At 43.0% G+C, this 14,201-nt stretch overlaps 1 protein-coding gene across 1 annotated transcript in view; it reads right to left on the bottom strand.

Annotated features, from left to right (window-relative positions):
• The window catches only part of fat3a (FAT atypical cadherin 3a), a gene marked incomplete at both ends in the record, with an annotated part of 121,436 nt that overhangs the window by 60,113 nt on the left and 47,122 nt on the right, over positions 1-14,201 (bottom strand). The window contains 4 exons of the mRNA XM_079246235.1: positions 6,950-8,321; positions 8,423-11,151; positions 11,257-11,467; positions 13,130-13,405. Of these exons, the coding sequence (XP_079102361.1) occupies positions 6,950-8,321; positions 8,423-11,151; positions 11,257-11,467; positions 13,130-13,405 (4,588 nt within the window). The remainder of the gene's footprint in view (positions 1-6,949; positions 8,322-8,422; positions 11,152-11,256; positions 11,468-13,129; positions 13,406-14,201) is intronic.

Raw genomic sequence — 14,201 nt, 5'->3', positions numbered from 1 at the left:
TCTCATCTGGACACTGAACAGATCTAACAGATTTGTTCAGTGTGTTCAGCCCAACCTGGTAAACAACAAAAAAATTCCTCACAGCTTGGATCTTAATGCTTCCTGCATGTGTGTGCTCCATGAAGCCACTCCCAGCCACACCTCAGAGAGAGACATTAGTAATCTTTATCCAAACCAAATTCACAAAAACAAAACTAAGCAAAAACGACGTCACAATGTAGGAAACACGTTCCCCTTAGTGAGGGGGGCTGTTGCCCTACCTATCCTCCGATGAGAAACATCTAAAGGGTAAGTCAAAGTTGGGGCTTTGCAGCACTGGTTTACAACATATGAAATGCAATGAAATGAAAAGTACTTTATTAATCCCAAAGGGAAATTCAATATTGTAGTATATAATAATAATAACTAGAGGAGGTGTTGTTCTGGAGGCTGATGGCTGCTGGCAGGAATGATCTTCTGTATCTTTCAGTGTTACATCGGACCTGAAGAAGCCTCTCACTGAACACACTTTGTTGTTTCATCACTGTGTTGTGGAGAGGGTGTGAAGAATCCTCCATCATCTTCATCAGCTTGTGCAGCATTCTTCTTTGGACAATCAGCTCCAGCGGCTCCAGAGTTACTCCAAGCACAGAAGCAGCTTTCTGGATCAGTTTGTTGATTCTCTTCAAGTCTCTGGTTCTGATGCTACTACCCCAGCAGATGCTGCAAAGCTGACTGCACTCTCCACAACAGACTTATAGAAGATATGCAACATCTTGGTGCAGACGTTAAACCATCTCAGCTTCCTTAAGAAGTACAGTCTGCTCTGACCTTTCTTGTAGATGTAGTCAGTGTTGCATTTCCAGTCCAGTTTGTTGTCCAGCTGAACTCCAAGATACTTGTATTCCTCCACCACCTCCACCTCCTCTCCCAGGATGGAAACACTGCTTTGTTTATTCTTCTTCCTCCTGAAGTCAACAATCATCTCTTTTGTTTTGCTGCTATTTAATATGAGATGATTGTCACCGCACCATTTAACAAACTGACTGACCAGTTCTCTGTACTCTGCTTCTTGTCCATCCCTGATACACCCCACAACTGCAGAGTCATCAGAGTATTTCTGCAGATGACAGGACTCAGAATTGTACTGGAAGTCTGAGGTGTACAGAGTGAAGAGGAATGGCCAGAGTACAGTTCCTTGTGGTGCACCAGTGCTGCTGACCTCCATCTCAGACACACAACCTTTCAGTCTCACAAACTGGGGTCTGTTTGTGAGGTAGTCATAGATCCAGGTGGTTGTGGAGGTATCCACCTGGAATTTATGGAGCTTCTCACATAACAAAGCAGCTGAATGGTATTAAAAGCACTGAGAAATGAAAGAACATGACCCTCAGAGTGCTGCCTGAATGGTCCAGATGAGAGTGTGCTCTCTGGAGCAGGTATATGATGGCATCTTCAACCCCAAGTCCATTACGATATGCAAACTGGAATGGGTCCTGAAAGGTGTTTACTTGCTTGTTGAGGTGAGCCAGTAAGAGTCTCTCCAGGACTTTCATGATGTGAGATGTCAGGGCAACTGGTCTGTAGTCACTTGGTTCAGCTGGTTGGGTTTTTTTAGGCACTGGAACAAGGCAGGAGGTTTTCCACAGCACTGGGACTCTATTTTGTCTCAGACTGGTGTTGAAAAGGTGCTGGAGAATCAGACATAGTTGTTTTGAGCAGGTCTTGAGAACTCTGGGACTGACACCATCTGGACCTGCAGCCTTGTTCTGGTTCAGTTTCTCACGTTGCTTATTAACCTGATTGCAGGAGACAAACAAGGTGGAGGTCTCAGGATGTCCTGATGTGGAGGGAGATGAAGCTGTGTTCTGGTCCATGACTGAGCTGCAGGGTGACAGATTGGAGGTGTGACAGGAAAGCAGTGGGCTTATGGAGGGTGTGTGGTCTGTTGGGCTGGAGGTAGGGGGTGAACTGAACCTGTTGAAGAATATGTTCAGCTCATTAGCTCTGTCCAGACCTCCATCAGGCTGGTCCCCCTTTAACTTGAAGCTGGTGATCTTCTTCATTCCAGACCACACATCCCTCAGGTTATTCTGCTGGAGCTGACTTTCTAACTTCTTCCTGTAGTCCTCCTTGCACTTCTTAGTTTGGGTTTTAAGTTGTTTTTGTGTCGCCCTCAATAACTCCCTGTCTCCATCCCTGAAGGCTTTCTTTTTGATGTTCAGCAGCTTTTTCAGGTCACTGGTGATCCAGGGTTTGTTTTTGGGGAAGCACCTCACTGTTCTTGTTGGGACGATGCTGTCCACACAGAAGTTTATGTAATCTGTCACACACTCAGTCATGGCGTTGATGTCGTCTCCATGAGGTTCACAGAGGACGTTCCAGTCTGTAGCCTCAAAGCCTCCTCTAAGAGCATCTTCAGCTTCAGCAGACCAGATGTTGATAGTCTTTGTGATGACTGGTTGCTGCTGAACGATAGGCTTGTAGGTGGAGGTGAGAAGAACCAGATTATGGTCAGATCTTCCTAAAGGAGGCAGGGCAGAACAACTGGATCCATTATTCATATGGACTCTTTGGTCCATATGAATAATGGTCTCCTTAAGATCCCAGAAGGCCTTTTCCTGTTCTGGCCCTCACTGCCAGTTAGCTTTTGTCGTACTGATGAGGTCAAATAGAGGGAAAATTGGGGTGAACTGTTGATACCAACCCACAAGCCCTAGAAAGGACTTCACCTGCTTCAGTGTAGTGGATCTCTCTTTCATCTGTATCGCCTCCACCCTCTCTTGAACTGGCTTCAAAACACCCCATCCAAGAATATGACCCAGATACTGAAGTTCCTGCTTTGCAATGGTGCATTTCTTTGGGTTGATTGTCAAGCCAGTGGGATAATGTGGTGAGCCAAGCTGTCTACAACACCATCTGAAATGAGTTAAGTCTGCCCATTCACCTCTGGGTACACCTCCATCAATGGATAAGCCTTACAGTCCCCATGTACACAGGAGATATCCAAAACTGGTTTTCCAAGGGGCCACTCTTCCTGAACCACTGATGGATGTATGAGGGTTTACACACTGCCTGTATCCAGTAAAGCTTGCACTAAGTGGTAATGTCATGCTGTGCATGCAGATTAAACTATCTTTCATCCAAGTTCTCTGTGGACTAAGTTCACCCAAAAAGTCGTTTTCTTTTGGTTTGATTTTTCATTATTTGCAGACAAAGTGCTTCTGTTCCAGACTGCTCTGTCCTTCTTGTGGCCTAATTTCTGGTTTTGCTGGATTAGTCCAGTCTTATTTTTAGGTACAACTTTACAACTGAAAATCTAGTTTCTAAACAGAATTTCAGAATTTTCCTATCAGTGGTGGATGAGGCATCAGAACCAGAGACCTGAGTTTCCACTTCCGCTCGACGACACCTACCACAGCCTTCCGTCTCTAATTTCCTTGAGGACAATCTCTGCCTAGCCCGGCCCAGATTGACCTCAAAGTCAATTCCACTAACTCATTTCTGTTTCTGTTTTATTTCAGCCTCCGGACAAGATAAAATTCAAGTCATCAATAGACTCACCAGAGCACCGGTATCTCTCGATCAGCTGAGATCCCGTCAACCAGACCCTGCTAACGTTTATGCTCAAAATGGCTCTGCTCACCTCTCCATCCCACACAGGTTGTGTCGGTTGCTTATGGCTGGCTGAAAAAATAGCTGAACTGGAGTCATGGATATCAAATCTGCATTGGATCCGAGAAGCTGAGATCATGATGGACACCACTGTCATCCGCGATCCGCTGGGACCCTTCCGCATTTCACAGATCCAGCGACCTGGTTGCATCTCAGAGCTAAACCAAAGATCCCGGTCAGCTCCACACCGAGCCAACAGGATCCCCGGTTCCATGACGCTCCATGGCGGCAAAGAGGAAGGCGTTGCTCCAGCGCACCTCCATAAAACGACATCCTCTGTTACAACAGGTTTAAAGTTCTCAGTCTTGCAGATTTCCCCCCCTTAAGTGACATAAGGTGTCAGTCCAGCAGCTCACCGGCACCCCAGTGCTTCCCTGCCCCCGTGCCTCAGCGCCACAGTAAGGCTCGCAGGTCCGTGCCGTCCTTTACCCCAGCTCCAAAACGAACCTCCACCTGCCGTGTTGCCCGCCCCGCTACATCACCACCACCACCTCAGGTAAACCCTCCGTCACACTCTTCTCCAATGACTCTGATAATTGGAGACTCAGTTGTGAAAAATGTAAGATTGTGCTCCATAGTTAGAAACGTGGCGACAGAAACTCCGGGGATCGTAGTCAAATGCATTCCAGGTTCCAGAGCAGGTGACATTGAATCTTACTTAAAACTGCTGGCTAAAGATAAACGTAAATACAGCAAGATTATTATTCATGTTGGGGTAAATGACACCCGGTTACGCCAATCAGAGATCACCAAAGTAAATGTTGCCTCAGTGTGTGACTTTGCAAAACCATGTCAGACTCCGTAGTTTTCTCCGGACCCCTGCCAGACCTGACCAGCGATGACATGTTTAGCCGTTTGTCATCCTTTAACCGCTGGCTGTCTAGGTGGTGCCCAGAACAAAATGTGGGCTTTATAGATAACTGGAAAAGCTTCTGGGGAAAACCTGGTCTTATTAGGAGAGACGGGATTCATAAAACACAGAAAGAATAAAACAGCACCGGGGGAGTAAATCATGAAAACCTCATTAATATCAAAACAATGAATCTCATAAGACAAAACAATAAAACCACTAAATGTGGTTTATTGAATATCAGATCTCTTGTGTCTAAGTCTCTGTTAATCAATGACCTGATTACTGATCATCATATTGATCTATTCTGTCTTACGGAAACCTGCTGCAGCAGGAGGATCATGTTAGTATTAATGAATCGACTCCACCAGATTGTCTAAATGTTCATGTTCCCAGAACTACAGGTCGAGGAGGAGGTGTGGTCGCTATCTTTAAATCAGAACTATTGATTCGTCCTAAATAGTTCCAATAGCTTTGAACACCTGACTCTTAGTCTCTCCCACCCAAGATGGAAATGAGAGAAGCCACTTCTCCTAGTAGTAGTCTACCGTCCACCTGGATCTTCCTCACAGTTCCTAACTGACTTCTCAGACCTCTTATCAGACTTAGTGCTGAATACTGATAAAGTTATTGTTCTGGGGGATTTTAACATTCATCTTGATGATGAACATGACAGTTTAAACATTGCCTTTAACTTTATATTAAGTTAAATTGGATTTTCCCAAAATGTCCACAGACCGACTCATTCTCATCGTCACACTCTGGATCTTCTTCTGACATGTGGCATCAAAAGTGATCAACTAACAGTTTTTCCTCATAACCCTGTTCTGTCTGATCATTTTTAATAACTTTTGAGTTTACTTTACTTGACTACACAAGGGCTGAGAAGAAAATTCATTCTAGTCGATGTTTGTCAGATAGTGTTAACAAATTTAAGAAGTCTATTTCAGCAGTATTTCCTCCAACACCATGTGTTAACCTGACAGGAAACACCCATCCGAGCTTTACTCCAACACAGGTCCATGAATGTGTTGCTAGAATGACAGCTTTAATGCGTATAACACTAGATAATGTTGCTCCTCTAAAGAAGAAGAGGACCAGTCAGAAGAAGCGGGCCCGGTGGTTTAATTCCCAGCTTCAAGCTTTAAAACAGACATCAAGACGTTTGGAAAGAAAATGGCGTTCATCTGGCTTAGAAGAGTGTCACATAGTCTGGAAAGAAAGTTTAATAGTGTATAAAAAAGCCTTGCATGTGGCTAGAACAGCTTATTATTCATCATTGATAGAGGAGAAGAAGAACAACCCAGGTTTCTCTTCAGCACTGGAACCAGACTGACTAAGAGCCATAGTGCCGTTGAGCCATCTATTCCTTTCAACCTCAGCTGTAACGACTTTATGAGTTTCTTTGGAAACAAAATAGTTTCTATCAGGAAGGAAATCAGTAATAACCTGAACACTACTAATGCTATTTCATCTGCAGCAGCCTTAGAGACGTCTTTAGGAGCTGGTTGTCATTTGGACCGTTTCTTGCCTGTACAGCTCTCCGAGTTAACCAACATAATAGCTTCATCTAAACCTTCAACCTGTGTTTTAGACCCCATCCCAACCAGATTATTCAAGGAAATATGTTTCCTAATCAATACATCTGTACTGGACCTGATCAATTCATCTCTATTAACAGGATATGTACCTCAGTATTTTAGGACAGCTGTAATTAAACCGTTGCTTAAAAACCAAATCTGGATCCAGGAGTTTTAGTTAATTATAGACCAATATCTAATCTCCCCTTCTTGTCTAAAATTCTTGAGAAAACAGTTTCAACCCAACTATGTTCCTATCTGAGCAGAAACAATCTGAAGAGTTTCAGTCAGGATTTAGAGCTCATCATAGCACAGAGACAGCACTGGTGAAAGTCTCTTCTGATCTTCTCATGGCCTCAGATAAAGGACTTCTGTCTGTAGTGAAGAAGAAACTCGGAAGGCAAACATGGATGAGAAAAATGCAGGAAGGATTTCCCGACCCGGCTCGGTTTATTTGCCTCCTCCTGCTAAACAGCAGAGAAAGAGAAAATCGTTGGTGGAAAAAGCTGCGGATAAAAAAGTCTCGGATCACGCAAGGAGCAGAACCTGAGGGGGAGGGACCAAGACAGGGGGGGGAGCCAATTGAACGGGAGGGATCAATATAGGGGGAGGGGCCAAGACAGGGTGCTAGCTCCCCAACATTACCTACCCCAGATTTATTGTTAGACCAAATATTTGGTAAAGATTCTTTCTTTTTTGTTGATGGTGTAGCGCCTGAGGGTAGGGGATGTTCTTTGATGTCATTGCAACTAAAAAACTTTTATTTCAGTTTATGCATAAAAAGGCCATTTCCACCTGGAATGAAATAATCCAACTTTACCTGTATGTTTACAATACATTGAGAGATATTTACATCTATACTTACCGGTGATGTGGTAAGTGACATGCTGGTTTACTGTAGAGCTGTCATCATCCTTTGTGTTCAGCACGGCCACCACCTCACCAGGGGGGTCACTTTCCTTGACTGAACCAAAGTAGCCACTCTCTATGAACCTTGGGGGATTGTCATTGATGTCTGACACTGATACTGTCACAGTGGTGGTGCTGGAAAGAGACAGGGTTTCCCCAAGGTCTGAGGCCACTACTGTGAACATGAAGGATGGATTGGTCTCATGGTCAAGGTCCTTATGTGTGGAGATCCAGCCAGTATTACTGTCAATGCTGAAAGTATGAGCCAATGTATCTGAATTCCCCTGTGATTGGATTAATGTCCCAAGTCTGTATTTCACTTGTCCATTGACCCCTGAGTCTGGATCACGTGCCTGGATTTGAATAATTCTAGTTCCAACTGTCACTCCCTCCATTACAGTAGTTACATAGGCGCTGGACTCAAAAGCTGGTTTGTTGTCATTAAGATCCAGAATTTTTATTTCAACATCAACAGAATTCATAGAACCCAGCATGATCTGTTGTGCTGTGGCACTGACTTTGAAGTGAAATCTTTCGATTATTTCATGATCCAAGGGCTTATCGAGTTTGATCACTCCTGTATGCTTTTCTAATAAAAACACCTCATCTTGGTTATTTTCACCGGTTTCACCATTAACCAGAGCAAAGGTAGGGGAGAATGAGGTATATTCTGGAGGAATGTTGAGACGAATTGTTCCTATGATTGAACCAATGGGTGTGTTCTCTGGTATGCTAAATGAGTAGTGATGCTGGCTGAAGGTCGGAATGAAGGCATCAAGAGAAAGAACATGGATGTAGACAGGCACTAAAGAGTGGCGGACTGGATTTCCTCCATCCACAGCTTTCACAAAAAAAGATAATACAGAGTTCCTCAAAAGGCTGAAGCTGCCTTTTGTCACCATCCATCCATTGTCTGGGTCAATCTCCAAAATTTCAGCCACGGGGACATGTGCCTCACTGTAAAGTGAAAAGGTCACTTTTGCATTAATGCCCTCATCGAGATCATAAGCCTGAATCTGTGTCACCAAAAAACCTGCAGACACGTCATGCTTGAGTGAAGCTCGGTACTCTGTGGCTTGGAAGCGAGGTGCATTATCATTTTCATCCAAGAGGTTAATTTGTATTGTGCAGTAGGAGACACATCCACCGGAATCCTGAGCTGCTACTGTAAGAACAATGTCTTTATTCTCAGGGTCCTCACGATCAAGTTTTTCTACTGTGCTGATCCGACCACTTGCATCAATGCTGAATTTGTCATTTCCCACATCATTGAGAAAGGAATAAGTGATTTCCCCAAGTCTTCCAGGGTCTGCATCTGTTGCTTTCACCTGGAAATTAAAACAGAGTATTTTTCAGTGGATATATAGGTTTGATATTTTCCAAAGAAACAATATTCAGACAATGGATATTGTATCTCAAACACACTTACCTGCATCACTAGAGTTCCCACCGCAGCATTCTCTCTCAGCTCTGCTTCATATGTATTCTGTTCAAACACTGGACTATTTAGGTTGGCCCCCAGGACCTTTACATGAACTTGTGCAGTGCTGGTGAAGACCCCATCAGACACTGAAACATTGAGGCTATAGGTAGGGTCTATTCTTTGCTTCCGATGGCTGGATAATGTGATGATTCCTGTGTGTTTTTCCATCATAAAATTCATTCTTTCATTTCCAGATAAAATGCTGTATTCTAAATTGTCAAAATCTGAACTATCAGCATCTGAGGCCTGAACACAGGTTATAAAGTGACCCCTTGGTGCTAACTCGCTCACATATGCCTCATAAAGCAACTGGTTGAAAACTGGAGGATTGTCATTCATATCATTTAGAATGACCCTCACTAATACTTCACTACTCATTGCTGGGAAGCCATTGTCAGTGGCTCTGACAACAAAGTCATATTCCTGGACAAGTTCATGGTCTAGCATACGTGCTGTCAGGATTAATCCACTGCTACTGTCAATGTGGAAATAATCTGTGCTATTGTGCACATGTGAGAATATCTGGTAGCGAAGAACACTGTTCTTCTCAGAATCTTTGTCTGTGGCAGTGACTTGAAGTACTGATGTTCCAATCATGGCTGTTTCAGACAAAACTGCCCTGTAGGACATCTTCTGGAAGATAGGCGGGTTATCATTTATATCCAGAATAAACATATCTACATCAACTTCAGCATGGGCACCAGTTAGGCAGTCTGTGGCTCTAATGGTGAGGTGATAAGACGAAGTTGCTTCGTGGTCCAAAGGGTGGATGACACTTATAATTCCAGTATCAAACCCAATATCAAACTGAAAAGATGGATCTCCATCAACAATAGTGTAGATTATTTTTTGATTTTCAGGACTAGTAGCATTTATGCTGAGGATAGGTGTGTGTACATCAACGTCCTCATTCACCGAAATATAATAAAATGACTTGTCAAACACAGGCATGGCTTTGTTGACAACAGTAATAGGAACTTTTACAGTGGACAGGAGGGGCTGATGACCACCATCTTTGGCATATATCACCATTTGGTATTCCACATTGGACAAGTCAGACTCAAAAGATCTCTTGAGGGTGATACTACCTGTCTGCTTATTGATCTCAAAGTGATTGTGCTCATCCTTCAGATAGTAAGACACCTCTCCATTGAGGCCTTTGTCACTATCCACTGCAAGTACTTTGAAAATAGGGGATCCTGGTTCAGCTTCCACTTGCACGGCGGCGTAATAAGGAAGTCCAATAAACACTGGGGCATTGTCGTTGCTGTCCTCAACTTGAACTTTGACCATAGCTCTGGCCACATGTAAATGATCGTGCTGCCTTCTTGCCTCAACAATCAGTTCATAGAATTCTTGCTCTTCGCGGTCAAAAGGTATGCCTGTGGTCTGGATTACACCGGATGTTGAACGAATTCTGAAATGTGTACCGGCATTCAGCAGGGAATACTTTAGTGGCTCATTGAGATGGTTCCCCACAGCATTGACCACAGCCACTTTGGTGATATTTGACACATTCTCTTTGATGGATGCGAAGTAGATGCTGTGAGTGAAGCTGAGATCAGATTCTAGAGCCTCTTTGACATGTATAGTCACCAAAGCTGTGCTGGAGAATTTCCCATCTGAAACTCTGACACTGAAGCAAAAAAGCTCTTTGGAAAAGTTGCTGTTTTTTACTAAGATAATGCCACTTGTGGGTTCAATGGCAAAGTTCTCCAGCATTCCATCATTCAGAGAGTAGGTGAGTGCTGTTGAGACGTATTTGTCAGGGTCTATGGCTGACACCTGCAAAGCTTCGACTCCAACATAGGTGGGGAGCAACAAGACCGTTTCATAGGCATTCTGGGTGAAGAAAGGTGGGGAATCATTTGAGTCAGTCACTTGAATTGTGACTTCAGTTGGACTATCTGCTGTCAACTGAGGGCTACCTTTGTCCCTCACATTGACATGGAAGTAAAAGAAAGCATATGTCTCATGATCTAAATTAGCGATTGTCCTAATGGAGCCAGTTCCTGAGTCGACAGTGAAGAACTTTTTTGCTATTTCCTCAACAATCTCATAGACCAACAGAGCATTTTGGTTATGGTCAGCATCAGTTGCCCTGATCACTAGAGGTAAGTTATCTGAGTTCAAAACCACAGTGTTGACTGGAGCAACCTCACTGATGCTACCATAATAATGATACTGCTGGAACACTGGTGGATTGTCATTCTCATCCAGTACATGAATCAACACAGTAGCATTTGAAGTCACACCAGCCATGTTAGCTGCTTGGACTGTCAGGGTGTAAGATGCTGTGGTCTCATAGTCTAGAGGCTTTTGAGTAGTAATAACTCCACTACACTGATTTATCTGAAAAACTCTCTGTGCATTGCCCTGTTTGATGTCGTAGGTAATGGTAGACTGGCTGACAGCACTGACCGCTGTGACGTAGGTCCCAACTATTGCGTTCTCTGTGATCTCAGTCTGATACTCAGGCTGGGGGAACTTTGGACTGGCATTGTCAGAGAGAGTGACAGAAATACGAACAATTGTGGTAGTGGACAAAGAAGGGGTTCCGTTGTCATTAACTCTGACAGTGAGAACATAGTGTCCTATGCTGGACAAGTCCAACTGATGCGCAACACTGATTACACCCAAAACTGGCTCAATTTGAAATGCATTTCCAGTGTTACCTGTTTGAGAGTTAGAGGGGAAAAAAGGACAAAAAGTATTATCAGCACAGTTAGAAGTTAATTTCAACATGTTGAATTGAGTATTTTGGTGGCCAAGGTTTTTACCTGCTTCAATGGTGTAGTGTAGCTCTGCATTCTTGCCTTTGTCTTTGTCCAGGGCAGTAACCTGGACTACAGCTGATCCCACTGCTGCTGATTCATATACTAAGCCTACATACAGAGCACTGGTAAAAATGGGCACATGATCATTGATATCTTCCACTTCTATGAGCACACGAACAACATTTTTTCTATATGGGAACTCTTGATCCTTCACCTGTAAAAAAAAAAAAAAACAAAGGTAAAACTAATCAATTCTGATCTATTGTCAGTTTCATTACTGTAAAGTAAATATACAAAAGGAAGCAGTCTAGTTTGTTAAAGGGTTCCTATGATGGTATTTGGAGTTTTCTGAGCTTTCTACAGTGTTACAGTGTTGAATCCTCATCAGACATGTGAACGACACTGTTTTTTATCACCTAAACGCATGTTTGAGTTTGAGTTTGAGTTCCAGCACGCTCTCCGTTCGGTTTCCATGGCGACGAAAAACACGTGGTTTTAGAGAGTTTTTTCTACATGGAAATCCTTGTGACGTCCCGGGGGATAAGGTTCGGTGATTGGTTACCTTCTACTGGTTAACAAGGGCATGTACAAATACATCAGGCGGGTGGAAAACGTGGGATAAAGTTATTTCCAACGATGGCTGGTGAGTTTACCAAAGAGAGACATCCTGCTGCATTCGTTGCTGTGGGTTGCTGTTTTCCACTTCGTTTTCAGGCTCTGATTCAGGTTCCAACATGTAGGGCTGGATGCTATGTGTTGACATTGTAGTTTGTTTTTTTATTGAGTTCATATGAGCCTAATCCTTCTGTTTATGAGATGTTACAATGATGGCAAAAGCAGGTGCGGTGCGCGCTCCCGATGTAGTGCAGTGGTGGGAGGCGGGGCTTAATGCGGAAGAGTCTCAATCCACTCGTTTTGCCCGCAGGCTGATCTGACAGCCTACGGAGAGGGTCGGTCTGAAGTAAATAAAGCCATTTGGGACAATAACTCCATCAATCCCAGCCCTTCTGGGCTCAGAAATAAAAATAAATTAGCCTGAAATGTACACAATAGTTCCACTTTAAAATAATCATTTACATTTACAAACCTTTACATTTAAAGGTGTGATTGAGCTCAAGAAAATTGTATTAATTTATTTGTGATTTGATTTTATGTTATTGGAAATGACTGTGTTAAGACCAATTGATGCTTTGCAATGAATATAGTATAGATGGACCCTTCTGTCTGTCTTCTTAGGTGCATCAATTTTCAGAGAGCTCGTGGATGCGTACATAGATTAAGCAAATAGAGTAGTACCACCAGAAGCTTCAAGGGCAGTTTTGCACAGCAGAGGTGATTTGTGACCATCAAAAGGAACAAAGAATAAGAAAAGGCCATGATCAATGGCCTTACAAATCACTTCTCTCTACTGTGCTGCCTCTTTTTATTTCTCTTTCTGATCATTTCTGAGTTTCACGATCTCCTCTACTGTCACCATGGTTGCTGTTGTCCAGAATGGCCACTGGAACTTTCTGGTGGATATATTACCAATCAACAGTGGAAAAATACACGGGAGTATGTAGGCAGTGACTTTTGTTTAACATGGACATGTCTAGCTAAGTACACAGAAGGTGAACAAATGATGTTTTAATCAGCATGGTATATGATCAAAATTGATCTCTGGGTCCTAAATCTAATCTTATCCAAATTAAATCTTGACATCAGCATACATTCAGTTATTTTCCAATGAAGAGGTATAACATTCTGTTGCGATTAAACTTAAAATCTCACCCAGAGTCCAACTTCCAGATATCTGTTAGAGGGCCCAAGGTTCAGGAAGAAATGCACATAATTCCCACATGCAGAGAGTGCCATGAACTCCAGAACAATGTCTTACCATAACAGTGAGAACATGCTCAGCACAGGCTTCATGGTCCAGCCTCTGAGTTGTGTAGATGGTGCCAAGTGTAGGGTGGATGCGGAATAGACGCATGCTGGTGGGGTCTATGGAGCTCTGGAGAGAATGGGTAAGCTGGTGATGAGCATCATGGTCAGTTGCCCGTATCTGGGCAACCTCCGTGTCTGGTGGTGTATCCTCAGAAATGATAACCTCGTAGATCGATTGAGAAAAGATGGGGTCGTTGTCATTGGTGTCCAGAACATTGATGTAAATCTGGAACATGACAGCCATAAAAAAAAGAGTTGAAGTAAAGATGAAAGTATGGTTAAAGAACCACCTTTAACAGAAATTAGCTTTGGTGCTCATAAAGAGTTTCACCTCTCCTGGTGTCGTGGAAAGGAAAATATATGTATGATGTATGAAAGATCCTATTTAGCAACTTCATAAGGGTCGCTGTTCATCTGTATAAATTATATGGAAGTTTTATTAAAAAGTAAACAGTTGAACTTTTGTGACAGTTACTTTCATAAAGAATCATTTTAGTCCACCTTGATTACTTCTTTGTGCTGAAAAATCACAAGCATCACTGTGTTTCTTTCTCTTTCCAGTTGGCATGGCAGTCAACCCCAAAGGAAAGTGTCACTTTAGTCCTTTCCTTTGGTACTAGATGACAATAGATGTTTGTAGCACTTTTGATATATGTAGTATATCTAGTATAGCATTTTTTAAATAAACTTCCAAGTTTTGTGGATGGAGATCTTTTATGTTATTCCAGGCATCTATTGGAGCCAGTTTCCCAGTTTGGAGATCACTGTGGCAGTACAATAACTAACAGTGTTTAAGCACCTTCACTCTCATAATCTATTTTAACTTTCCACTTTCCATTCCACGGATGGCGAGTTGGTTGGACGCACTGCTTGGCTGCAACGTCACTTGGCTGTCTGGGAGACCCCACCCATACCCCCCTTCCATTAGTTCCCTTATGCTGTAACTGTCTAAATATGTGCTTTTTTTTGTTGAGAGGTGTGTTTTTTCCCGTCCCATCTTTATCCTTCCCCATTTTAGGTGA

This window comes from Telmatherina bonti, assembly GCF_933228915.1.
Source record: "Telmatherina bonti genome assembly, chromosome: 9".
NCBI classification, from domain to species: Eukaryota; Metazoa; Chordata; class Actinopteri; order Atheriniformes; family Telmatherinidae; genus Telmatherina; species Telmatherina bonti.
The sequence above is the reverse complement of the archived record's forward strand: the minus strand, read 5'-3'. Positions and strand labels throughout refer to the sequence as shown.